General features: G+C 38.6%; 2 protein-coding genes across 4 annotated transcripts; one reads left to right on the top strand and one right to left on the bottom strand.

The window, feature by feature from the left end:
• The first annotated feature begins 357 nt into the window (after positions 1-357).
• On the top strand, positions 358-7,887 carry LOC133449373 (solute carrier family 2, facilitated glucose transporter member 11-like). The gene is made up of 12 exons (XM_061728517.1): positions 358-386; positions 1,922-2,020; positions 2,436-2,596; positions 4,101-4,225; positions 4,964-5,093; positions 6,081-6,229; positions 6,502-6,689; positions 6,798-6,908; positions 7,118-7,219; positions 7,300-7,375; positions 7,476-7,603; positions 7,699-7,887. The coding sequence occupies exons 1-12, from the start codon at positions 366-368 to the stop codon at positions 7,885-7,887; spliced, it is 1,479 nt and encodes a 492-aa protein (XP_061584501.1). The 5' UTR covers positions 358-365.
• A 2,657-nt stretch (positions 7,888-10,544) lies between these two features.
• On the bottom strand, positions 10,545-26,731 carry patz1 (POZ/BTB and AT hook containing zinc finger 1). 3 transcript variants are annotated; one of them, XM_061727251.1, is made up of 6 exons: positions 25,385-26,731; positions 21,233-21,296; positions 20,369-20,540; positions 16,649-16,807; positions 13,955-14,167; positions 10,545-13,537 (listed from the first exon to the last, which is right to left on the bottom strand). In XM_061727251.1, exons 1-6 carry the CDS (start codon positions 26,599-26,601, stop codon positions 13,059-13,061), a joined length of 2,304 nt encoding a protein of 767 aa, XP_061583235.1. In that variant the 5' UTR covers positions 26,602-26,731; the 3' UTR covers positions 10,545-13,058. The 3 variants fall into 3 exon arrangements, with proteins under 3 accessions (XP_061583235.1, XP_061583233.1, XP_061583234.1); XM_061727249.1 differs by lacking the exon at positions 13,955-14,167; XM_061727250.1 differs by lacking the exons at positions 13,955-14,167; positions 16,649-16,807.
• Positions 26,732-27,057: the final 326 nt, after the last annotated feature.

The raw sequence follows: 27,057 nt of genomic DNA, 5'->3' as shown, positions 1-27,057 counted from the left end.
TGGAGCTACTGATTAAACTCTCTCCTATTTCTCCATTTTCTCCTTTCGTCACATGTAATTTTTAATTTCAATGTATATATGTGTTCTTTTTAAGCCTCATGCCTCTTAGATGAAATATTTAACCAACATAGGAGGTATTGGCAGGAAATGTGACTTTTGTATCAACCACAGGAACCAGACAGACCCGGTTTATTCTAGAGTCGAGTGTGTTCAACCCTAACGCTCACGTCAAAACATGACGACCTTGCTCTAATAGCATGAATGGACAACTGATGTCAGTTGATGTGTAACTTCACGTGGCATCCTTGAAATAAGCTGGACCTGTGCTCCTTCTGCAGTCAGCATCCATGGAGTCAGTCCGAAGTATGGAGCCTGCATCAAAGACGGTAAGACAGCCTTATCACTTTAGAGCACTCGTGTAGATTGTAGGTGGGTTTCTCCTCAAGAAAATGTATCTTCATGTTAGTCAAATCTAAATGTTTTCTTCAACACTGTGACGGTTACAAGTTCAGAACTGAAATCTTGAAGAATTCAGATTTAATAACATTATTTGTTGAGCATAAATTAAAAAAAATGTAATCATAATAATAAAAAAAGAAATACCATCTACTCCCAGTAATTCTGGATATCTTATATTTAACCTTTTATTTACTCATTTGAAAATACTATAATTTTTTAAGCAGTTGTGATAGTTAAGTTTGTAATGTAAATTAAATTAATTTTTATCTCAAAACACACCATTACTTTTTGTTCCTCGCTGTAACAGTGATTGTAAGGGCTGAATTTTGTGTTTGTTTGAAAACGTTTGTCTAAAACATGTTTGATACAACCACAAGGTCAGAATGTTCTGCAGCAGAAGCAGCTACAATGTATAAATAAGAACAACTGTGTCTTTCTGTATGTATTTGTCTAGTTTAACCCTCAATACCAAATACAAGTAATAAGAAAACCAAAACACTGATGACAGGAGCTCTTTGTGAATCCAGTCTCTCCATTAAAAAGCCTTAGATATGAAATTATAAAATGAAAAAATGAAAAGATTTTTTAACATCATTATTATTATTTTGCTTATTAGTATTTCTGTCACCCATTTGGCATTATGGGTTACAAGTAACGGTTTAAATGATCCAAAGCTGACACATTGAAACAAAACTTCAGTTCTGAATGCACTTCCCTGCCTCCTGACTTGAATTCTGTTCTGGGAAGTCCTCCAAAATTTAAAATTTCACAAGTACGTGATTCCACCACAATGCATGTAGCCAGAATATCAAAAGTCCTAAGTTTGCAAAAGGACATGCATTTAAACAGACAAGTTTATATTTTGTGCAACAGTGTAAATTATTTTCCATTATTTTGCTTTTATGTGTGTATTTCTACAAGTAAAAGGGATTTCAGATAATTATAGGACAGTTAAGTTAAAGCTTTTGTGTCTGTAATTATATCTAGCTCAGGGAAAAAAATGCATGAAGACAATTGACATGTTAATGAGGGAACTCCCTCCTTAACTCCCAGTAGGTTAATACACTGTCAGGGTTCGGGTATGTACAGTAGGAACAGACAAGAGCCTAAACTTGACAAATACCAAAAAAACATGGCAAGAACTATGGTGGAGAGAACAGTACAGATCAGCACGGCCGAAGGAAACACAAGACAAAGCCTAAAACTATGACATACACATTGATATATTTGATGTAATTTATAATCATGAAATATTTATCTAGGTTCTTATATAAAGTTAACATTTACATCCCTTGCACCATCCCATCCAATGTAAAAATGCTTGCTCGTTTTTTTTTTCGTTTTGTTTTTCATTGTTCTAAACTAATGCAACATACTCTTGTTCTTTTCTGCACTGTAAGTGTAATTCTGAATGACAAAAAAGTCTAAAACATTTGTTTCCCATGTTATCATCATTTGTCAGCTGCAGTACTGGAGGCTTTACCTGTTGTCACTGGTACTGGGAATCGGAGGATCCTTTCAGTATGGGATCCAAGTTTCTGTCGTTGCTTCTCCTGCAGAGGTAATCAGATCTGTTGTGTAAAAGCAAAATATCCATGAAACCTGTCATGCTGAATATTGTCTTAATGTAGTTGTGTTTAATTACTCGTGTGTATATTTAGACTAGAATTGCATTATTTCTGTTACACAATATCTTTCTTACACAAGGGCAGTACCGAATCATCCACAATAAGGAAAGCTCTTCATATGTGTTTAATCATATCTCATAGTGGTTGCAACAGTAAAATAATTCAATATCCGGCACAGTAGAGCTCACAGTGAGACTCTGAATCTGTGAAAAGTTGGCAAACAACTATGTGATACAAATAAGTGATGAACTGTGACTTATAAAGTTCACTTTCAGAAGACTTTGACCTGCTTAGACATCAAGTTTGGCATCTTCAGATGTCCAATTACCTCTTCGACATTTTATACAGCATGTCCAGAGTTTTGTGAACTACACATGGATGCTGAGGTACGGCACGCCGGTGGAGGAGTACGCCAATCAGCTCATCTGGTCTTTCATCGTGGCTGTGCTAAGTTTGGGAGCCTGGGCAGGAGCTATCCACAGCGGCAGTCTTCCTGTTACTTATGGCCGGTGAGGCAGTGACACACATACACAAGCATGTTACAACTTTTCTTAATTATAGGCAAACTAAGTCAAATTAACTAATATCTAAATGCAGGGCCGCCGCAAGGGGTGTGCGAACCGTGCGAACGCACGGGGCCTCGCGCCCCAAGGAGCCTCGCGCTATTGGCCGTTTTTGAAAAAAAAAAAAAAAAATGTTTTCCTTTTTTTTTTTCCTTTTTTCCCTTATAAATATCAACAGTCACGTTCCATTACAGACCTGTGTACTAGTGTGTACTAGTACTAGTCTGTGCATATCAATAAATATATGTGCAATGATGCGCGTGTCTGTTGTTCAATACAACTGATCAGATCAAGCGCAGACACAAGCTGCTCTGATCCAGACGGGTGGAGTTGGAACAAACTGTCACATAATGTCGAGAGAACGAGACAAATTCAGGAAATTTCCATCAGGGGATGAAAAAAGAAAAAAAACTAAAGAAAATGGAAGAGTTTAATGCCTCTCTGAAAGGCTCGTTTGATAAATTTGTTAAAAAATCACCGATCCGACCGGGTCTCAAGCAGCCGTGGGGCCCCGCGTCGAGGCAAGAGATGATGATGAGGCAGGGGAAGGTATCCAGTATTTTGCTAATTGGAGAGTTAAAATTGCGCATATAGATCCGACCCGAAAAAAAAACAAAAATTCCGCCCCCCCCGGCCATTTCACACAGGGCCTCGCAAATCTCCCAGACGGCTCTGTCTAAATGAATAACCAATTAAATGAAACAACTCAATAACCTTTTTTTTTAAATAAATTTAGGTAAACTCATTGTATATTGTACATTTTTGGTTTTAAGAACAATCAGACATGTAATTATATATTGTGTATATATATATATATATATATATATATATATATATATATATATATATATATATATATATATATAGATAGATAGATAGATAGATAGATAGATAGATAGATAGATAGATAGATAGATAGATAGATAGATAGATAGATAGATAGATAGATATTTAAAAAAAACCCGCTATAGCAAAGTCGGGTCTGTTCTGTTAGGGCTGCCAAACATTATTGCAATTTCACCAGAATCATTCAGCTTTTAGTGAATGAATTTGCTGTGTTTCTGAGAGTTAAACAGTTACCTCACAACTGGAAGGCATCCAATGTGAATATCCGTTGGGGCGTTTCTGTTTGGAGTTTGCATGTTCCTCCTGTGCCTGTATTGGTTTCCACTGAGTGCTACAGCTTCCTCCCCCAAACGCATGTATATCTGTGGCCTTGTAAAGAAGTGACCTGTCCAAGGTATGCCCTGCCTCAGATGACTGCAGGGACAGGCTCCAACCCCCCTGGCAATTCTGAATATGACTGAAGTGAAGTGGGCATAGAAAATGGATAAATGCATGGGTCAAAGTTGAATTACAAACACCCAAAGAAACCAATTACAGACTTTTGTAAGGAACTGAAAGCAAGCTCTGTTGAATGTCATGTAATTAAACCCTCTCTTTTTTTCAGAAAAAAGGCTCTCCTGATTAACGACATTGTGGCAATGATTGCTGCCTTGTTGATGCTTTTCAGTCGCATGGCCAAGTCTTTTGAGATGATCTTGCTGGGAAGATTTCTCTACGGATATAATGTTGGTATGTTAAAGAGGTTTCTGTGTGTTTTTGTGTCGTCTTAGAAGTGCTTGTGCAACAGGGGCAGAAAGTCAAATATATAAGCAGAAATAGTAAGAAAAGAAAAATGGACAGGTTGTTTTTTTTTCTTCTATTCTTTCTTTTTTAATATTCAAAGGGGATCACAGCCCTTTGAACACTGAAAGTAAACTGGAAGTCTCTGTAGTGCCCTCATTTTGTCTCAAAATGCAAACTGATCCTGTGTAATAACAGTTAATCTCTTGCGATTAATCAGTGAACATTATTATAATGTTCACTGCACAGATATTAAATGCATCTATAAAGATTCATGTGTATGCCAATTTCTCTTTGTTTGAAAACGTTTTTCCCCAGTTACACATGTACATTAGACATACAACTGCTGAAATAAACCCATCTAACCATTTGTTGTGAGGAATAGAGGATAAACTCATTTCTTAATGATATTGTTGACACTATACAAGCAGAAACACAACCAATGTAAAAAAAAAAACAATTCCATATCTAAACTCAAATTTGCAAAAGCATTTTAACCTCATTATTGAGTCAATAAGCTATATAGCTCTCTTGACTGCCAACAGTAGTTTTGGCCCTGGACATGCACACATCATAGCAATTTTTAAAAGCAAGATATACAATTATAAAGATGTTAAGTGCCTGTTTGTGTTGCACTTTGGTCAATTTTTCCACCCCATGCTCTTCTTATCTTGTACCTCTCCATAGGTCTGGGCTTGAGTGTTCACCTGATGTATATTGGGGAAAGTTCACCAAAGAAGCTCAGAGGTTTCATGACCCTTTCCTGCTCAATCTTTGTTGGTTTTGGGAAGGTCGTTGGCCAGATCATTGGCATCAAGTAAGAACTCATGAAGATATTGTTCTCCTTTTTACATGTTCACAAAGTTTCCAGAAGTCTTAAGGAAAAACTGCAATGTGTTATGGTTAAAAGACTACATGGGTGGAGTGGCGGGTGGGGTAAGCCCCTTGACTCCGCTCTTCTCTTTTGCAGGGTGTCTCTTTTGGATTTAGTGTACGGCTTTGTGCATTCAATTGGTGCTGTAGTTTTTGGGATAACATTAAGAGCTGTTTCTTATATGAACAGAGTTTAGTTGTATACCTATTTGTTTTCAGAGCGATGGTATCCGACATCGCAATGCTGGTGTATTCAGGAACAAATAAGAAATCTGAATTTACAAGCTCTAAATGAGAAAAGAAAAAAATCACAAAAATTCCAACAACAAAGTCATCATATATGGAGATAAAACACTGAAAAAAGCATTGGTAGAATACTACGGATTTATTTATTTATTGATAAATTATGTGAATGAATTTGCTGTTAAACGTACCTTGTACTTCAGTATGAATGCAGCATGATTTGAAGTTGTGTTTAAAAAGAGTGAGGTTTTTACCTTGTTCTGTGATGTAACAATAGTTGGCAATATATTGGCATATATACAGCTGTCTGAATGAGATATTAGCAGACAAAATGACAGGACTGTGTTATTTTAGATTTTTTAATTTTTTTTTTAGGTCATTGTTTTTTCAGACACTCAAATATATAATTTTCAGCAGAAAACAAAGTCCAGTAAATTCCAGAAAATAAATCTAGAATGCACTTCTGGGCACAGTAAAACAAATACAAATCCAGGTTTTCAGTCATCATCAAAGCTATTTCCCCACTTCCAGTTTAAATGACAACACATTGTAGAAAGTGTATTTCATAACCTAAATGGTCTTACTGCTAATCATTCATATACATACTCAGTCTCATCTGCCTCCTCTTTAGCCTCTCCACTGGTTAGATTCCTCTCTAACTTGCCTTTCTTCTATGTTGTGTGTTCAGAGAGATAATGGGAACTGAAGAAATGTGGCCATATCTCTTGGCTGTTAGTGGTCTTCCAGCACTCCTGCAGTTTGTGATGCTGCTGTTCTTCCCTGAGTCACCTCGATACCTTTACATTGATAAAGGAGATACTGAAGGCAGCAGAAAAGGTGGGTGGGCACAACTGACCAAGTATCTGATTCCTATAAATATACTTAGGTCAAAAATAAAATTGCAAATTCAAATTCCTTTAACTCACTTTACTCTCATCAGCAACTGGGTGTTACGCACATCTCAGCAAGTTGGGATCAGTTTATATCAAATGAAAAAGTGTGAATTCAGTCAATTCAAGAATGTATTTGCAATAAAAAGGATGTGAGTGTATTTCTATATAGATTGGCAAATTCACGTAAAGCATGCATGTGTGTGTTTATGTTAACAGCCTTGCAGTGGCTGTGGCAGGAGGACGACTTGAAGCAGGAGATGGACGACATGCAGAAAGAAAGAGAGGGCGCACAGGGGGAGAAGGCCAAGACGGTGAAGGATGTGCTGACATCTCGCTGTGTGAGATGGCAGCTGCTGACTCTCGCCATCCCCTGCGCTGGTGTTCAGTTCTGCGGCATCAACGCTGTACGTGCTTTTTCTGCTTTTTCCTTCGTGAAGGAATTGAAACATTTCTTGTTGTAGTTCCAGTTTGTCTTCGTTTGGTGGAATTATGTTTGTCCCCCTCTCCTTTAGCTGTACTTTTATGCCTTTGACATCTTCCGAGAGTCTGGAATCCCTGAGGGTCAGATGCATTACTTGGCTATTGGTATTGGAGCAACAGAACTCATCACAGTAACACTGTGTGTAAGTATCTGTAAAAACCTGCATGAATTGGACCGGATCTAATGCGCTCGTCCCCGGAGGAGTCTGAAATGTACTGTATGTGAATTATGGCCAATAAATAATTATGACAGAGTTAGGTTTATTGACATTTATTATTGTTCTTTGAGATTCTGCTGTAATAATATTAATGTTAAATCGTCCTCATTCTTTGTTTCCTTGTTGTTTCTCAGTCCTTCTTGATAGATCGTGCTGGTAGGAAGAAGCTGATGGGGTATGGTTATCTACTGATGGGGTTCACTATGGTTGTACTTACTGTCACGCTGTCCGTCAAGGTGAACTCAGAGAAACGCCGCACATTTTGTGCTCTGCCGTCATGTAGAGAATAAGTCCTAACACTTCTGTCTTTCCACAGGAGATGAGCCCAATGATTCCATATGTGAACATTGGCTTGATATTCTGTGTCATTTGTATTTATGGACTTGGGCCTTGTGAGTTGCTCTTTGTTTAATGTGCAGATCTTCCATTCCAGTTTTGAGCTAAAAAAAAAGTTGAATGTGTCCATAACTTTTGAATGTTTAAATCTTCTAGCTGGAGTGTCTATGGCTCTCCCTGCTGACCTCTTCCTACAAGCCTGGCGTCCGTCTGCATACGTGATCAGTGGGACCATTAACTGGGTTGGCATGTTCCTAGTTGGGATGCTGTTTGGCTACATAGTGGTGAGATATCCACAGAACAGCCAGTGTAGTATGTCTCTACCTTCATATCTGTATTTATTTATCTAAGTCTGTATCTGTTATGCGTTTCTTCACAGGAGGGACTCGGGCAGTTCTGCTTCCTCATTTTTGTGGTTTACAGTATTTTCAGTGCATTTTTTCTGTTGTATTTTGTCCCAGAAACCAAAGGGAAAACTATGGTAGAGATCATGAAGGATTTCAACAAACTAAACTACAAGGACAGGGGGGACGATGCTGAAAACACCAGTGTTGCAACCAAATTTTAATTTTTTTTTAATTTTTTTTTTTTGTGTGTTTTTTTAACAAACAGAGATTTACATTACTTTTGTGTCAGTCTACATAGATGTATTTATTTTTTAGAAGTTTATGAAATAATTTGGAGCGGACACTGGCAATGTGAAAATTGTAAATAAATTGCATTAAAGGTAACAATTTTTGTAATCACAGATGAAGACTCTCTGTGGTTATTTGCTTTGGGGCTTTTGTTTTTGCTTTTTTATTTTAATTTTATTAGTTTTCACACAATAAAAGTAACACTTACAATCAAAATAGTAAAACAAATGTGACAGGAGAGGCCAAAAAGCCAACAGGCTTATGCAGCGGACTTCCCCTCAATTTAGGAAGTAAAACAGTAATTACAAAAAACAAAAACAAAAAAACACAAGACGAAAACTATAAACAAAAAAAAAAGGTTAGGCTACATACAGTAGTTACAGATCATCAACACACAAAAAATAAACAACAAAAAAAAAATCAACAAAGAAAACATTTTTTAAATGTGAATTAAATGAGATGATACATTTCTTTTAAAACTCTCTAGAGAAACAGAGCTTTTGATAATGTAAGATATGGAGTTCCATATCTGTACACCACGATAACGGAGGGAATACTGGCCGTGTTTAGTTTTATAAAAAGGAAGATGAAGATGATTAACCTGTCTAGTATTATATGAATGTATTTGAGAATACGATAAAAGGTTTTTGGCTTTTAAATTTGAAATACAAACACGTTGAACAAATATTTTTGATCTTGTCTAAATAATGTGAAGTTCTGCCTAAAAATTAAATGAAGGAAAGTTTTCTCATTAGAAATTAGTTGACTGGATTTTTGTGTATCATTATAGTAAAACACACTAATTTGTTGAAGTTTGTACTGCATCTAGAGATGCATATTATTCAATCCAACTTTGTTTATATAGCGCCAAATCACAACAAATGTCATCTAAAGGCACTTCTACAATACAGTTCACCTCATTCCAAATTAGCCCCATTAATACAAAGCAAATAAAATAAAATTTTTTATTCATTTGCTAAGGAAACCAACAGATTGCATCAAACGTTTCTTCGATACAACAACCGCATTCTGCAAGCACCAGGCGACTGTGGAAAGGAAAATCTCCCCTTTGAGAGGAAGAAACCTCTGGCAGAACAATAAGGCGTTTTTAGATTGGATCCCGCTAATAACTAAATAATTAACTCTGATTTCTTCTGCTGGCATAAATATAAAATTGCACCCACAGATATGATGGGTTAACCTTTACCATACGGCATAAACAAGTAAACTAACAAACACTATTCTTTCATCATTAATAACTGCAAGACACAAATTAGGAGTTTCAGCTGCAATTTATTTGACGCTCGTCTCTGCACCAAGAAGAGAGAAGAGACTCAATAACAGAGTACAAAAACAAATATCTATAGAAAAGTAAGCTTATATTGAAATATTTCCAAAGACATCATAACAAAACATGTAACTCGCATGTTTTAAGAGCAATCTTGTTGAGTACAATGATAAAATACCAAGTTAACATATTGTACAGTTTGCGCTTTTATACAAAAGTGTCAATGCAAGTCACTCCGTACAATTCTTACCGTTTAAAAAAGATGACCTTTTTTAATCCACTGCTGTGCACAATCAGTATTTGGAAGGCACTTTGCAACAGACCAAAAGCAGAAAGCAAAATGTTTAGGCCTAAATAACCAATGAAATCATTTTTAACATTTAAGTACCAACATGAATGAAATACATCATACTTCCAAGTGAAAATCAAAACAATGGCTTTTTTTTTTTCTTTTTTTGCTTTCATGTGTCTTCAAACAGTAACTATAACAAAACCCTCATAACCTTTTTTGGAGTAAATACTAGTGCAGAGTGGATCAATAAAATAAAATAAAAAGGAATAAACTTGGTCAAAGACGAGTCGAGCAGCTGGCAGTGTGAGTGCTACCACAGCAGAGTGATAGTACAGTGAACAGTGTAACGATTACTGCCACCAACCAGTGATCGACATTCAGTCCCCAGCTCAGTTTGCATTCCAGAACATGCACTTTACACTTCACATGGCCATAACTTAAATTCCCTCCACACGACAAACGAGAAAAAATTTATATATGTACAGGACCACCACTGACAAACACTGATCATATTGGTTGGTTCATATATATTTTTATATATTTATGCATTTATAGAAAGTGTGTATATGTAAATTATATACACTTGTTGCAATCACAACATAACCATAAATAATACAGGAATGTACTGAATTTAAGAGGCTGAATTACTCACAAATAATCAAACAGATAGAAAGAAAGAAAGAAACACACATACACACACACACCACCCTTTCCCCCTCAAACTACCCACGTACACACACACACACAACTCCACCCGTGGATTGAGCCTGATTTGTATCATGATACATGTTTTACAAAACAAAACAATTTGTGAGGAATAAATCAACTGAACTTTACAATGGGTGCATAACACCAAATAATTACACACCGGAGCGCTGCAGTACAGTGTACAAAAATGTCAGTAAAGCCCTCCTCTCACAGACATTACACTTATATTTGTTCAAACATTTTAATTATTTTAAATTCAATATTGTTTTTTTTTTTTGGTAATTTTTGGCCGGGGGGGGGGGGGGGGGGGGCTCAAAACTATGAAAAGTATCCGGATTGACCACTTTGAATGAAGCTTAATTAGAGCTGCAACCTATTTTGATAATAATAAAGAAATGAAAATAAAACAAATAAAAACTGAAACACTTTCCGAATCCAGTGTCACTGAGGAATTTCCTGATTTGACGCAGTATACAGTAAAGGTTTTGGGCTTTCAGAAAAATTAAAGACACTAAAAAAAGTAAAAGACAATAACACTGATAACATTTTCAAACATGAAAAAATAAAGGGCAGCTTCTTTTACTAACTAATATGTTTGGTTGCAGCTTTAAATAAAATTAAATAGACAAAAACGTCCTTGGGAACATTTTTTCTCGGAAAGTTCCATATATTGTTGGTTTATGCAACAAGGAAAATCATAAGAATCTTGGATCAGGCTTTTTGTTTTTCCAAGAAGATGACAATTTAAGTGAGAAATGTGGAAGTGAGAGGCGCTTCTTGTACGAATTTAAATAAAATATTTGATGCTCGTTTCATCACAGGAATGTGTTGGAATAAACTTATTTGCAGATAACACCTAAACAAATACTTTGCACCTTACCAGAGCGACCACTTCTGCAAACAAGAGCAACATAAGCCAACAGCACACATCACAAACAAATCTGAGGAGAGGGAAGAGAAAGAGCAAAAGGTCCTGGTGATGACGGCAAAGAATCAGCTCACTTTCTTACTTCTGTTTTGTCATTCAAGAGACTTGTGGATCATGGTGTAAAACATTCCCCAAACCCTTTAGCCGTCTGTGGTGAACACACATTCAAATCCCTAGTAACATAATTTAAAGTGGCCGGAGGAAAAATAAAAAATGTAAATGACATGAAATTTGTTTTACAATTAAAGAACTATACAAAACGGAGGGCATTAATAAGTTAATAAAATATATTCTTGTTTCTCAAAATATATACCGAAAACATATGTGACCTTGGTCCCTGTTTCAAGCACCGCACTTAGGCGAGAACAAAAAAAAAAAGAGGAAAAAAAAAATTATTTTGGAAACAATCTGTACTTCTCATTTCTCAGTTTGTACATCCTTGTTTCCTCTCTTCACCTCCAAATGGAGAAATGTGCAGAGGCAACAAGTAAAGAATGATTAGAGCGCGGAGGAGACAGGTATTTTCCTTAATAAGAACTGTTTTCAGATAGGATTTTAAACCGTTGTCTATTAGGTTTCTTGTGCCATTTCTTGTTATATTGTCAGTCCTTTATCTTTTAGCCTAAGCATGTTAGGATTCGTCGGGAAATCAGACATACGCAGCAACACTTTAGTATGCAAAAGCTGTGAAAAGCACTTCAGCATAATATACACCTGTGGGATCCCATTCAGAGCTCCTCTAGAAAGCCCCCCACCTCACAATCATTTTGGTAATTAAGACATCCTTCATAATGCAGCTCTGAGTGTGATTTCTGGGTCAGAGACAGGGGGAGGTAAGAGAGAACAGATGAGCTGTTACAAAACAGAGTGATGAGAGGAACTCATTGTCCTTATAACAGGGAAACAAACTCACCCCAACAGGCTCTGGGCACATTTCAAAACAGATTCTAGACAGAAAACGTATCATAATAATCATAATTTTCAGAATGATATTTTTTGCACAGTTCAATATGATCAATGGCTTCCTCTTGCATTTTGATTTTCTTTAAATTATATTTTTCTCATCGTTTCTTTTTTAATTCATCTCACTAATATTAAAATTTTAAAAATGACAAGAGGGCTCTTTAAAAAGGTGCTCCTTAATTCTCACACTACCTAAAGCCATTTATTGTCAATGTCTTGGACATATTTCAATACACACAGAAAAGCTGCAAACAAATATGTCAGAATGTGCTAAGAGCGTGTTGAGACTGATTTCTCCATGATGATTAGCAGATTCAACTTCCTGCTGAAACAGAATCATATCAAAAACCCTGCGCGTAAGGGGGGCAAAAAAAAGCATCTTTTAAAGAAGCAAAGAAATGATATAAATACAGAATTTAGCCCTCCTGGTGCTCTGAGGTAAAGACATCTACTTACAAATAAACAGAAGGGTAACTGTAATGGTCAAAGACAAATTTGCCAACTTGACCAAAGCTGTTGAAGTGGGCAAAACAATAATTAACTCATTCTAACAATGCAGTAAATATGTTCTCATGTCAATCAACATTTTTGCAGCTGAGATTGCTCAATAGCACAAATGTTGGAGAAAGAGATGCAAGTAACAGAACTTAAACATATCAATTTTAGAAGAAATTCCTTCATGTCACTTCTCTACAAATAATGTTTCAACAAGGAACGCCCCTTTTACATTTTGAAAAAGTAGAAAAAGTAGAAATTATATGGCAGTCTTTGACAAAAATATTAGATACACATTAAGCAACATGACAAACAGAAAAAAGTAGTCTTGAGGCAAGGTTATTTCCAAATACAGAGCATCATCTGTGGGCAGTTCAGCTTTGAACAAAGACCAAGGGGCTGAGCAACTCGTAAAGCCTCTGAAGAAATGTCACTTCCCTCCGAAGTCGATCCCACTCTGACCCGCCTCAGTGTCTACAAGTGAAGAGGCAAATGCAGACTGGACTATCTGAAAGCCAAATGACTCAAGGAGAGACATGTTTTGTTGAGGGGAGAAGGGAGAAGTCAGGGAGGGAGGCATCTCACTTAAGCCAGAGCCTGAGACCCCGTGGGCCCTCTGCGCTTTGTGAACTCTGTGTTGGTGTTTGTTGAGGTAGGACTTAGTGCGGAAAGCCTGACCACAGATCCCGCAGGTAAACTTCTTCTCAGGGTCCATCTTTTCTTTAGAGCCTTCTGGAGATGCCAATGCCGCCGCGAGAGCTCCATTACAGGCTAAAGAGGGCACGTCCAGATCAGGTCCGTCAGATTTCTGTGGAGACTTAAGCTCCTCACCATTGGACAATTCCCTGAACGAAGTATCTGACTCCTCCGACTCCAGGTGAGGACATTTCCCAGCATTTTCTTGCCCGTCTGAGGTGAATAAAGCATGGATAGAAAGGGAGAGGTAAAAAGGGAAAGAAAAAGCAGAAATTGGAAACAAGCGGGACATGAATTAGAAAAGGGTATACATTGGATTTTTCCAAGTACAAATGTAAACCATAAAGTTGACTAGTATCTGCTAAATGCAACAAAATAAAAAACTTCAGGTTTCAAGTTAGAAAGCATCAAGCACAACTACAACAACCTGTGTCAAATCATTTAAAGGCATCAACTTAAGGGCTTAATCCAGTTTATAAAGAGATGGCTCCTTGAAAACTGTGTCCACACCATTTCTTTCCAGAATAATGTAGTTTCAGTCCATTTGCCCAGTGTTCACTGAGATTTCTGCCGTGCTCATCCAACCAGTGAGCCATGCTCCCACCAACCCTTCTGCTGGACAATACTGACCTGTGACAGGCCCATGGGCAGGGAAGCCAGGCGTCCCGCCTGAGCGACACTCCCAGAAATATGGAGCCCCACCGGGCTTCCCCATGAGCAGCTCAGGCTGCAAGCAGAGGGCTGAGTGGCCAGGCTGGGGAGGAACTGGGTGTCTGGACAGCCCATGAAAGCGACCCTCTGCCTCAGACGAGGTGAGAAGCAGCTGTCGACTGGTGCACAGGTCTACAACACCCAGCCAGGGAGAAAGTAAGGAGGAGGAGACAGACATAACAGGCCAGCGGAAACCACAGTGGAACAGTTACCTTCATTTCATCACCAGTATTGATAATGTGGTTTGTAAAAACAGTACACTAGATGGATGCAGTCGTACAAATGACCCTACACTGACCAGGTCTATTCATCAAAGCTGTCAGTGAGGACTTAATGAGATTTTTTCCCTATTCTGGACAGGAGAGAACAGAATGAATCACCAACACCAACTATTATGGTTCACTAATAACACCCCCAATTTTGGAAAGCTTTTTTTAAGTCAGGAAAAGCCAATAAAATGTCACATGATAAACTCAACTGCCTGGTAACCACAGACCAAATTGGAGAACCTATATATTAATTTTTTTGTTTGTGACATTGCTTTTAATTTAAAATTAAGTTATAGTTTTATAACTTAAAAATATATTGATTCCAGTTGTTGTAACTGATTTTACAAATCAGGTTTTTTATTATTTTACCTCTTTTCTTATAATTTTATTAAATTTGTATTTGTTATTTACTGTTTAATTGTGTCTTGCTGCTTTTAATGTTGAAGTAAAGCACTTTGAATTAATAATAATTTGGTCTCTGGTTACCAGGCAGTTGAGTTTATCGTGTGTCATTTTAAAGGCTTTTCCTTTGATGCTTACTATGCAGCCAGTCAATTACTGGAAAAAAAAAAAGGGGGGAGGGGGCTTTTGGGAAAAAATGGGAGGGCTTTTAGGAAAAGTTATCTGCATATTGCCAACAAATTCAAAAGGTAAAAATATGCCATCTTGCTGCACTTCATGTCTCTGTTGACAGATGCAGATGCAGTCACGTGCCAGGGCACATCAAGTGAGCATTTTCTTCCATGTAATTTCACCAACTGAGGTTATGACCCACAGCTCTCAGTGTACTGTCTCCATGCTAAATGGAACCACTGCAAAAGTTTCAATGAATCCAGGGCAAATGGAGCACAATCATGCAGTGCTGTATGTGGTTAAACATCAGCTGACGAAACAGCCAAGCATAAACAAACACTGTTAACCAGTCGGCCAGAGCCATGCTGAACAGACACACATACAGGCCAAAGTGACTCAGCACGCCAAATTTGACATCCTCGCACACACGCACAAATTAGATAAATTTATAAAAAAAAAGAAAAAAAAAAAAAGGCTGAACATCTTGTATAACCTAAATTATTAATATGCGAGTGAATTAGTTGATTGTTGATTGATCTGCACTTTTTTCCTGTCCGCCAGAGGTATATCTTTCGGTAGCCATTTTTACCAGTGGTGGCTCATGGACTTAAGCAGACGGACCAGTGTGTAATAGAAACATGACATGTGATTTTAAAATTCAAACATAAGCTTTGCATTTACACCTGCTGCATGATGCTCAGATAGACTGTCAGCAAGTTGGTCAGAAGAAATATGGTTTGAAGCAGTGTTTCTTCATCTCCATAGATCAATATATTTTCAAATTGAATTATTGTTTTTTTGTTGTGCGCGTTTACTTAGTTTAGTTTAGAAGCACTGCTTAGCAGTTAAGTTTCACCTGGACATATCTTTGCATGTTCATGTCATGCTGACCAACACGTTTTCGGGCAACTCGTGGTCAGTAAAAGTGGATTAGAAGAAGAAATGATAAAGCACTGATACCTCAATTTTGTAAAGTAATGTATTTTATTGAAAGTCATTAACTTTTTTTCTTTTTAAAAACACTGCCAATTCGTTTACTCAAATTGCCGGGCACCTTTAGTTTATTTGATTTTAGATCTTTATGTGTCATTCTCTGCTTTTAACAACTGTTGCCACTGATTTATGCCACCCTGACCTTCGGAATGAGAGAAAACATGATTATGTGTCCTTCATGTTTCCAACTCTATGTGACAATTGACTTCAGGAAACGTAACACCTTTCAAATCAAGCCACTAAACTCCTTAAAACTGGATACTGGATGTATGAATGAGCAGTATATCTCTTTCAGATCTGCAGAAATCTTTCAGTGCTTCTTTTTATTCAAACTTGATGCTTGACATGATTTTCAAAACATGAACCATGATTTGTTTTTAAATTGATGAACCAATGGGCAAAGTAAATTTAAAATAAAGCCAGGAGCTTTAAACTTCTTTCTTTAATTCCTATAATTTAACACAAAGATTTTTCACTGTTTTTAAATAATCTTTACGTTTTTAAACTTGTTTTAAAGCAAAATCTAAATGGATCTTAAACGGGTTAATCTGGAGTTTATCAAAATAATAGTAACGATAAAATATCTTGTCACACATACCAAAAAACTATGGAACTCTGCTAATGAAGTTGCAACAGTAATGTTTAAGCAAAAAGCATGGAAGCAGGATCTGATGTATGCTTATGTTAAAATATGTGGAAGCATGTTTCTCCAAAACAGCAGCAGAGCAGATGACAGCCACAAACATGAAAGTCTGGGATGGGGCAGACGACTGCTTGCCTTCCACTGAGCACTGGCGTCCCATGTAGTAAGGGGTGCCGTTATGCATCTGCAGTTCCCCCCTTGGTTCAGGGAAAGTGTGCATTGTGACGGAGGGGGGCAGAAGAGAGCCATGGTGTGTCTTTATATGCACCTTAAGGTAGGATGCAGTGGAGAAACCTGGGACCAGAAGAACAAAGAAGAATGCAGTTGCTTCACACACAACGCCTTGTCATTTAGATGAGTTTCCTGAAAGAAACACAGGCTATTTGACGTTGCACAGATTCCATCACTGGATGGACTGGAACATCTTTAGATATCTTCAACTGAATGGTTTAATTAACATTTGTAAACCCCCATCTCTCCAGTGAAGAGCAACACTAACATATTCTTGATGCAGATCTTTGAATGTCCCTTATAAAAAGCACCCATATATCAAGTTAAAACAGTTATATTGGGTTTACTTTGAGACGTAAAAGGTCTGATAGTGAAAATAGTTGTCATATAGTAAAACCTCATCCAAATGCAAGAGTTGAGCTTTGACTCAAACACATCGAACACAAACAATTTTAAGTGTTTGATGAAGGTAAAGGGGACTTAAAAGAGCCAGCTGTCAGCAGCTAAGTCAAGTAATGTTGTAATCCCTCTGTCAGATATTAAACCAAACCCTGGGCCTCATTGTCAGACCATTTCCCCTTGGAATGTTGTCCTGTTGTTTTTCACAACAATTTACAGATTTTTGTTGTTTGTAAATACAACAATATTCCTGGTGCAGCATTTGTGTGTATGTCCCTTAAGGCTGAAGCTTATGATAAAGAAAAGAATAAACGAAACAGATGGCATACATACGGGCAACAAACTACAACTGCTGCTGTTCTTGTTGTATGGATGCACAAAAACAAAGTAGTATTTAAAACTGCTCTGGCTTCAAATGATTGTGTCTGATAAAGCTGTCTGAGAAAAGGTATTAGTGAATTATTTAATAAAAATCAGGTGTGTAGGACGTAATCCAAAGTCCACTGACTCAGCAAAGGAGTTTCCAGCACACGATCAAAACGGATTTAAAAGGTTGAGTCCATGATTCTTGGAATATGTACAAGAATAAGATAAATTTCTAAAGTATACAACCAAAACGCACACCATCATTCTTCCTCAATCAAAAACCACGCCTCGTTGGGGTGTATGATACCTATCGGACTGAGGAATTACTGGTTGATATAGGAACACAATTACATATTTTAAGGCAGATAAACAACTCTTATAAATTCATGAAAATTAATGAAACTGATCGATGTTGGGTAGCACCTTTCTTTAAAAAACCATAACGTGTCCTGCTCATTACGTCATCTGCCATGATGTACTGGCAGGACCCGAGTATTGCCCTGTCTGCATGACCAGAAATGAGCTCTAACAGCACAACACTAAAGCCAACATGCCAGTCTGGCCCCTGAAAAGCTGTAATTTCAGCAAAGCTGTAAAGTAAAAAAAGCCCTAAGGCTACAAACAATAACATGGAGTCTAGAAAAAGCAAAATGCTAAAGCCATAAACGACAATGAACAATAAAATTCATAGCGTTCAATGATAATAAATATCACTAATATGAATGTTGTTATTTCCACATAAACCACTCATAATTCTGTTAAACCGTTCTTCATTCAACGCACTTCTTGTTTTATTCAAATGATTTGAGATATTGATTTACTCAATTCATATGTAAAATGTTTGGATCATGACCATCTTTAAATGTGTGGGTTTTTTTTTTACTACAGGCCCCAAGTTTAAGATTTGTAAAGTTGAATATACTAGATCTCCACAAATTCACTTTGTGCAACGACAGTAGACTTTTGTTTCAACCACTTGACTTTGTTTGATATAAAACAACCCAAGTGTATTTCTCACACAAAAGGTATATGTCCATTAGGGATGGGCGGTATGGACTAAATCATTTATCATGATAATTTCTGGCATTTATCCCGATAAGGATACAAAAAATACCAATTCAACTTCATCTGTTTAACTATAAATCTATTACATCCGCCATGTTTGTTACACAAAAAACTCATCAACCGGAATCTATCTATCTTTTCTTCTTTCTTTTTCTTTCAGGCTCATTTCTTTCTTTTTCTTTCAGGCTCATTTCTTTCTTTCTTTCAGGCTCATTTCTTTCTTTCTTTCAGGCTCATTTCTTTCTTTCTTTCTTTCTTTCTTTCTTTCAGGCTCATTTCTTTCTTTCACGTATGTTGTGCGTGGATTTAACGCTGAACCATAAATTAGCTTTACACAAAAACGTCATCAATGGGGAATTTATCGTTTTTACCGCGAGATGACAAATTCTTACCGTGGGGAATTTTTTTGACGGTTTATCGTGAACGGTAAAATATCACCCATTCCTAATGTCCATAGAGAGAGGCTGGACTGTCTTTTGCTCCTATAGTTTGGACAGAGCTAATAAAATATAAATGTTTCGATCACTGGATTTCTAATGTTTTTATCCTCTTCGGTGCAAAGTATATATGCTTATTTAAAAATATAAACTGATATTGGCCACGCAGAAGCCAGTTATTATTGGTTGTTGGTTTAAAGTTTTAAAATCGTGCATCCCTAAGAGTCACCCCTCCAGAACACATTAACACTGCCAGCGAACTATGATAGGTGAATGGCATGATACAAGCTGAGCTATATAGGAGTGCTATTTCAGCAGATGATTTCAAACCAGGTATAAACAGGGACTTTTTCTCCACGTTTCATCTGAGTTACAAGCCATGAGACCATCTGAACCACGTGTAACAGGATAACTATCTGTCCCAACAACAGTTGCATTGCTTTTCAGTCCCTTTAGTTCCCTCTATTGTCACCATGAAACCAACATCCCATCAATATTTATATAATTATTTCAAAATATAAATATGCAAAAAAATGTTAAAAGAAAAATATCTATTAAAAAAAAAAAAAAAAAAACTAAAAAAAAGGTTTTTGAAATGATTGCCTGCACAACGCTGAAACAGACAATAGGACTCATCTTGTGAGCATTCTCCAATGTTCCAAAGCTGCAAAGTAACGAATTTGTCAGATCTAGAACCACGAGTTGCATGACAAGGTAAAGCCTGGTTTTCAGCATAAGCACGGCATTCATGAAATTTTGGATCGGTATCAGTGCCAATCTAAAAAACTAAACATTCCCTGGCATTAATGACAAAAATATGTACAGCAGATCTGTACAACCTTTGATTGCAACTAGCAAAACACTTTTGCTGCAGCACAATGTGATGTCACTTTGTAGTAGCCTCTCATGCCTAAATTTGCATTTCCGTCATACAACTTAATTGGCAAGGTGGAGTTGGAGACAACTTAGATATATTTCTTTAACAACCACTGAAAAATATTTGAGTGACTGACACATTGCATAAGTCAGCACAAGTTAAAAAACCTTGACAGTCCTTCTTGGTTACAATAATAATAGTTTTGGACAGGTCATATTTGAGACTCATATACTTTGTGATGTGATTTTTACAAAACAATACATTTTAACAGTGGTATTCTAACCACAAATCAAGATCCATGCTACTTAGTCAAGAAGCACAGAGCCGATGGGGAAAAAAATCAAAACAAAAGCCAACAGAGTTTTAAGTGTCATCTCAACTCATTTCAACTCCCTTCACATCCACAATTCAGCAGCCTCTGAATCAGGATATGGGCCAGAAGTGATTTAGAGGGGTTTGTGACTGTATAAGACGCTTCACCTTTATTGCAAATGCCACAGTAGTTGTGAGTTCCTTCACTGTGCTTCTTTAGATGATCAGTCATGTATGCAGCTCTCAGGAACTTGCCACAAACTTTGCAGGGGATTTTGTCCTCATGGCATGCAAGGTGAGACCGGAGACGATCTCTTGTAGCAAAAGAGGCATTGCAAATCTGTGATGGAGAAATAACAACAAATATTATTTTACATATTACAGTTTAAAACCATCTTTGGTTGTTTTTAAGGGGACAAATGACAAACGTACTTTTTTCTTTGCTTGAGAGCATAAATTTGGGTGTTGAAAGTCACATATCATACACTCAGACAAATCACAATCTTGTATTGTTTATCCAACGTCACTGCTGTCTGAAAATATGCAGTTAAGTACCGTATTGTGAAATCACCGACCCCAGATGCAAGCAGAATTTCTCAGCTTCCCTATGTTTATCTCAACACATCAGCTGCATTTGCTGTACATCAGATGTGGGACGTTTGTATTGACCGTATTTGTTGAACGGCAAGACCTGGCAAATATTATAGCTTCATATTGCGATTGGTACAATTTAAGCATCTTGCTAAATGTAACTTGTGTAAAGTCCGTAAAGTTTTTAATGTCAACTGAGTGAAAGTTGTGTAAATAAAGTGTTTGTCCCCACTTCCACAGTTCCTACATTTCCTAAAGGCAACGCGATTGAGAAGGTTCTCAGCAGTGTCAGTCATGACATCCCACCACCCCCCCCCCCCCCCTTTTTTTTTAAACTGCATGTCTCATTTAACAGTAATACCATTTTTACGGCAGAACAGATTTTTTTTTATGGCCATTGTGGATTTCATTTGACAGTGTTAAGAGAAGCTAAAAGGTTACCTGGCACTTGTGGGGTCTCTCTGTGGTGTGTACTTGTTTGATGTGTCCATTCAAGTGATCTGGTCTGGTCAGAAAAAAAAGTAATGTTAAACAGTGCTGATCAGGCAATAACTGCATGTTCTTTTGTTATTTCCATAAACAAAACACCATTGTGAACAATGTGAACATGTCCTGACCAATCTTCTGAAAGGTTGCCCTGCAGCTAATAATTTATCACTGTGTTCTTTATTATTCATGCACTACACCGTGAGTGCAAAATAAAGTCAACAGAATTGTGTAGGTTAAACAATATTTGTAACTGAAAAGAACCATCCAATCACCAAAAAACAAACAACTAGGGAAAAGGGATGAAATGATCATTTTAACATTTTGAGCACAAATAATGTTTATTTGATGGCTGAAGCTGCTGAAATGATCCAGCAAATTGTGAAAGAAAAGTTAAAAAACGCAGAATATAAATGTAAGAATCACTACGTCTAGAAAGTAATGGTTCAAAAGAGGACATTTTAGGTGCTTGCAAAATAAATCAAAAAGGGTGTTTTCCAAAGCAGACTTTTTTTTATTTATTAATGGAGAAAAGACACAAATATTACATTAGGGATGTAAGGTGGCATGCACTGCATATGGATGGTTAGAATAAAGCATCCACCTTAAAGTATATTAAAGTTTTTTTTGGTTGTTTTCTGAAGGGGGGGGGTTATCATGTGAATTGCTGCAACAAAAATTGTAAACAATGCTATTTATTTATTGACTGTAACATCCTTACAAGGACACCACAGGACACAATGATTTAATTATTATACACACGACATTATTTATCGGGTGACCTTTTTTTAACGCATCCACACCAGTAGGTGGAGATAGAGAGTTAGAAAAGGGGCCAGTTACAGCAACTGGGTGAGTGGTTGACAGCAAATTACATAGGTGACAAAAGTTGATTAGCAAGTATTGTTGATCTGTTAGTCCCTATGAAGCTCCCAGACCCCTGAGGTTCATCTGGATCTGGTTTGTTGTGTTCAAGAACCAGAACCAAGCAAGGTGAGGCAGCGTTCAGTTATTCTGCTCCTCACCGGTGGAACAAACTTCCTGTAGACCTGAGGTCTGCTCCAACTGTCAGCTCCTTTAAATCAGGTTTAAAAACATTACTGTTTACTGAAGCCTAATCTTAAATTAAATACTGACCTGCTGGACTCTACTGCCCTTACTTTTTAATAACTTGTGCTTCTTATTATTTTACCTCTTTAATGTTGATGTAAAGCATTTTTAATTACCTTGTGTTGAATTCAAGTTCAACATGTTCAAGTTATGTTGACAAATTACAGATCTTACAAAAGAAAGTGATCCGAGTTATATCATGGAGCAAATGTAATGCTCCCTCTGATCCTCTTTTTTATGGATATAAGCTTCCGAAACTTACTGAGTGTAACATTTTCCACAATGCCTGTGTAATGTATAATGTAGTGTTTAGACTCAATGACAGACTCTGTCATCTCATCTCCATTTATGCTCCCACCCATGAACACACCACAAGGGGAAAACAACTTTTAAAGGGAAAGAAAAGGAAACTGAAATGTACAAGTTTCAGTTTAACCTGCAAAGGTCCAAAAATTTGGAATGAGATTGATAGTGCTATAAAAGAGTTTGGATCTCTCTCAATGTTCAAAAAGAGACTAAAACCAAAATTGTTATTAAATTATGTCTCTTCTTATTAAATTATGTTTATGTACTAATACCTGATGTATTATTTTTATAAGAATATCTTGTATCTAGGAAATCTGAGGAGCCTTCCCCCCACCCCCTTGTCTTTTTTTTTGTGTTATTGTAATGTTTCTTTTTTTTTGATTATGTGAAATGTGGTGTTGTTAACCTTTTTTTTTATTATTATTTATTGTCCCCGTCTTCATTTTGAAAAATAAAAATTATAAATCAAAAAAATCAAAAAAATCTGAGGAGGTCTCAGGGTTTTATTGTGTGTGTTGTTTTTTTTTTAGGTTATAAGGTTATTATATATATGTGTAATTTATAGTTGTTTTGCTGTGTGACTGGGCCCCTATTCATAAGCTACACTTAGTCTGGGGAGTCCCATTTTACAAACCAATTGATTGTTATCTGTATTTGTGTTTTTAAATTATTTGTAATAAACTCTGAGTAACAATTGTGCTATACAAATAAACGTTGTCTTGCCTATTGTTGAGATTAAAAAGTCAGTGCCAAGTTCTTTCTCCCAGTAACAACACTATTGCTCTACATCAGTGGTTCTCAAATGGGGGTAAGCGTACCCCTGGGGGTATGTGAAGGCACTCCAGGGGGTACGTGAGATTTTAAAATACATATATTAAAAAAGTAGCATCCATGCAAAAATCTTTTAAAAATAATTATTTCATAAATAATTGAGGAAAATACAAGTCTAAATTCATAAAATGAATTTTATCTTCAGGAGTAGGCTATTCAACTTATTATCCTAAAACCCCAGAGTATCCCCCACACCAGGATGGTTCCACCTAACCTGTCAAATGCCACCTGGCTTCACCTGTCAATCACTTGGACCAACGATGAAGTCGTGGTTGAAGCGTAGCAGCAATATTTTTATGTTTAATAAATCAGTTACTGATGGCACAGTGCTCTGTTTTAGGTCTTTTTTTTTTTACAACCAAAAGTGCTTTGCACTGGTTAGGGGGTACTTGGCTAAAAAAATATTTCACAGGGGGTACATCACTGAAAAAAGGTTGAGGACCACTGCTCTACATTTCCAAAATACAATGCAAAGAGACTTAAGGCTGATGTATGGTTCCGCGTTACACAAACGCAGAGCCTACGGCGTAGCGTACGCGGCGACGCACAACGTATGGAGCGCGTCGCCGCGTACCCTACGCCGTAGGCTCTGCGTCGATTTAACGCAGAACCATAATTCACGGCTTTAAAGGAGCCGTCTGTAAGAAATGGCCAAAACTGGTACTGCAGTCACTTTCAAAATATTGTTGAGCGGCGTGAACCCTCCCCCTCCTCCCCCCGACCAGAGGTTGCCAGGTAGGCTGCAGAATGCAGCAGGAACGTAGGCTGCCATGGCTGCGATAATTAGAGCCGAGCTGGCAACCCGGATGCCGAAACATTACTGACTTCGTGATTGGGAGATAGGTGGAGGGTGGAGCTTCAGAAACAATACTGACTTGGTGATTGGGAGATAGGTGGAGGGTGGAGCTTCAGGCCAAAACAAAACATGACAATATCAACATCAGTTGAGGGCTGCAACTCCTCTTTTTAAACTGGAATATCCTGGCTTGAGTGCTGTTGTCAGTGACATAAGTATTTGAAATCAACATGATTTTTAAATGTCTGTTGACATATCGGGGTCATTTTATGATTCGTTTTATTATTGCTCTTACATACAGCTCCTTTAAATTATGTCTCTTCTTATTAAATTATGTTTATGTACCAATACCTGATGTATTATTTTTATAAGAATATCTTTGTATCTAGGAAATCTGAGGAGGTCTCGGGGTTTTATCGTGTGTTTTTTTACAAACCAATTGATTGATTGTTATCTGTATTTGTGTTTTTAAATTATTTGTAATAAACTCTGGGTAACAATTGCGCAATACAAATAAACTTTGTCTTGCCTATTGTTGAGATTTCTGAACAGTTTTTATCTGTCAGCAAACAGATTACTGAACAAGACTTAGTTCTTGTGAAAGACTGAACTGAAGATTTTTTATATCATATATAGAAGCCCAAGACTGTTTATCTGTTTTTCTATCCTCTTATTCCACATACTGTTTTTATGCTTTTATTCATGCACTATGCACTTTGTTTGTATGTCTATCTTTTAACTGCAAATGATGATGAGCCTGCACAAACAAGTTTTTTACCCATGTTACTACCAGTAATATGATGTGACAATAAAGTTGATTGATTGATTGATTGATTGATTGATTGATTGATTAAAACGTCAGTGCCAAGGTCTTTCTCCCAGTAACAACACTATTGCTCTACATTTCCAAAATACAATGCAAAGAGACTGGCTGATTTATGGTTCCGCGTTACACCAACGCAGAGCCTACGGCGTAAGCGTGCGCGTCGCCGCGTAACCTACGCCGTAGGCTCTGCGTCGATTTAACGCAGAACCATAATTCAGGGCTTTAAAGTTCAACTCACCTTGAAAACCCTTTGCCACAGCTTTGGCACACATACGGTTTGCCCACAGAACCGTCGTGGGAGCGCACATGGTACGACATCCTGTCCTTGCGCTTGAAGCGCAGCCCGCACACGGGACAGGCGTACGGCTTCTCCCCGGAGTGGGAGAGCTTGTGCCGGTTCAGGTGGTACACGTCGCGGAACACCTTCCCGCAGATGTCGCAGCCGACGTGCCGCCTGGTCCTCTCCCGTTTGCGGCTGTGGTCCAGCAGCGACAGCTGCCCGCCCCCGGGTAACTGCACCGCCCCGTTCTCCAGCAGCAGCCCGGGCTGCGCCAGCAGCGCCAGTTGGCCGCCGTTAGCGGCCAGGCTGTCGGCCAGACTGCTACTGCTGATGGAGGCTCCGTGCTGCGCTTCGTGGTTCTTCAGCCGCGACGCCTCGGTGAAAGCCTTCCCGCAGGTCCCGCAGGGGAACAACTCACTGTTATTCTGATTCTGGTTCTGGTTGATGTGATTGAAGTGGTTGGCCTCTGCTTTCTTCGGCCTCCCCCTCCCGCGCTTGGAGCCCGGGGAGCCGGCGTCGGCGGGGAGCGAGTCCCCTACCGGGGAGGCGGCGGAGGAGAGCCCGTCTACGGGCTCCCCGGCGTCCAGCAGCACGGCGGCTGCAGCTGCGGTGCCGTCCTCCCCCACATGCATCTGTGTCAAGTTTTGACAGTTTAACAACACCCCCGTCCCGTTGAGGAGCCCCTGCTGTGCCGGCTCCCCCCCCGGGGCCCGGAGCAGGCTGGCGTCCCCCCCCCGGGAGGACGCGGTCGGCACCAGGATCTGCACGTTGCTCTGCTTGATCACCTCCTGGCAGATCTCGATCACGGATCGCATCAGTAGAAACTTCGCCGCCGTCATCAACTCCGGGAAGCTCTCCAGCCGCACCACGATCCTGGAGGTGTAGGCGAAGTCCAGGATGTCTTTGAAAACTTTGGGGCTGATGGTGTGCATCTCCAGCTCCTCCCTGGCCCCGCCACCGCCGCCGCCACCGAACACCGACTCGAAGTACTGGCTGCACGCCGCCAGCACGGCTCTGTGCGCGGGGAAGCTCTCCTCGCCGACGCGCAGGATCACGTCGCAGAACCTGCCTCCATCTTTCCTCTGCGCGTCGAGGCTGTGCAGCATCTCCGCGCTGTGCTTGCTCACCTGGTAGGTGTACGACGAGGTCCAAGACGGCTCTGCTACTTTCTCCATGCCGAATTCATCAAATAAGAGTTGTTAATAGCGACGAAGACGACTGCGGAGGGAGGGGGGGGAAACGAGAGCATTCGTGACGACTTGCTTGGAGCCCAAAACCAGCCGCCCCTCCCGTCGTTTTAGACATTAGCAGTAGCAGGGGAAAAAAATGGCAGCCCCCCAGCTTCCTGTGAACTTTGACCCCCGCTTTCTTGTGCTGCGTTCCATTTACCTCTGATGCAAGTCGGAACTCGGAAATGGGAATGACGTCACAGCCGAGTTATCAGCGTTCCAGTTGCAAAGTAGGTAAACAAGTTTGTAGTTCGCATATACCCAGTACTCGAGTTGAGGGGGGATGGCATCCCCCCTGAAATAAAAATGGTCAAAATCATCCCCCCTGTAAAACTGCCATCCCCCCTTTCCATCACTTATGTCATTTCATCAATGAATGTGGTTTTACTGCTACTTCAACAT

The sequence above is a fragment of the Cololabis saira genome, chromosome 8, assembly GCF_033807715.1.
Source record: "Cololabis saira isolate AMF1-May2022 chromosome 8, fColSai1.1, whole genome shotgun sequence".
Classification (NCBI taxonomy): Eukaryota; Metazoa; Chordata; class Actinopteri; order Beloniformes; family Belonidae; genus Cololabis; species Cololabis saira.
This window is presented reverse-complemented; position numbering and strand designations above follow the sequence as displayed.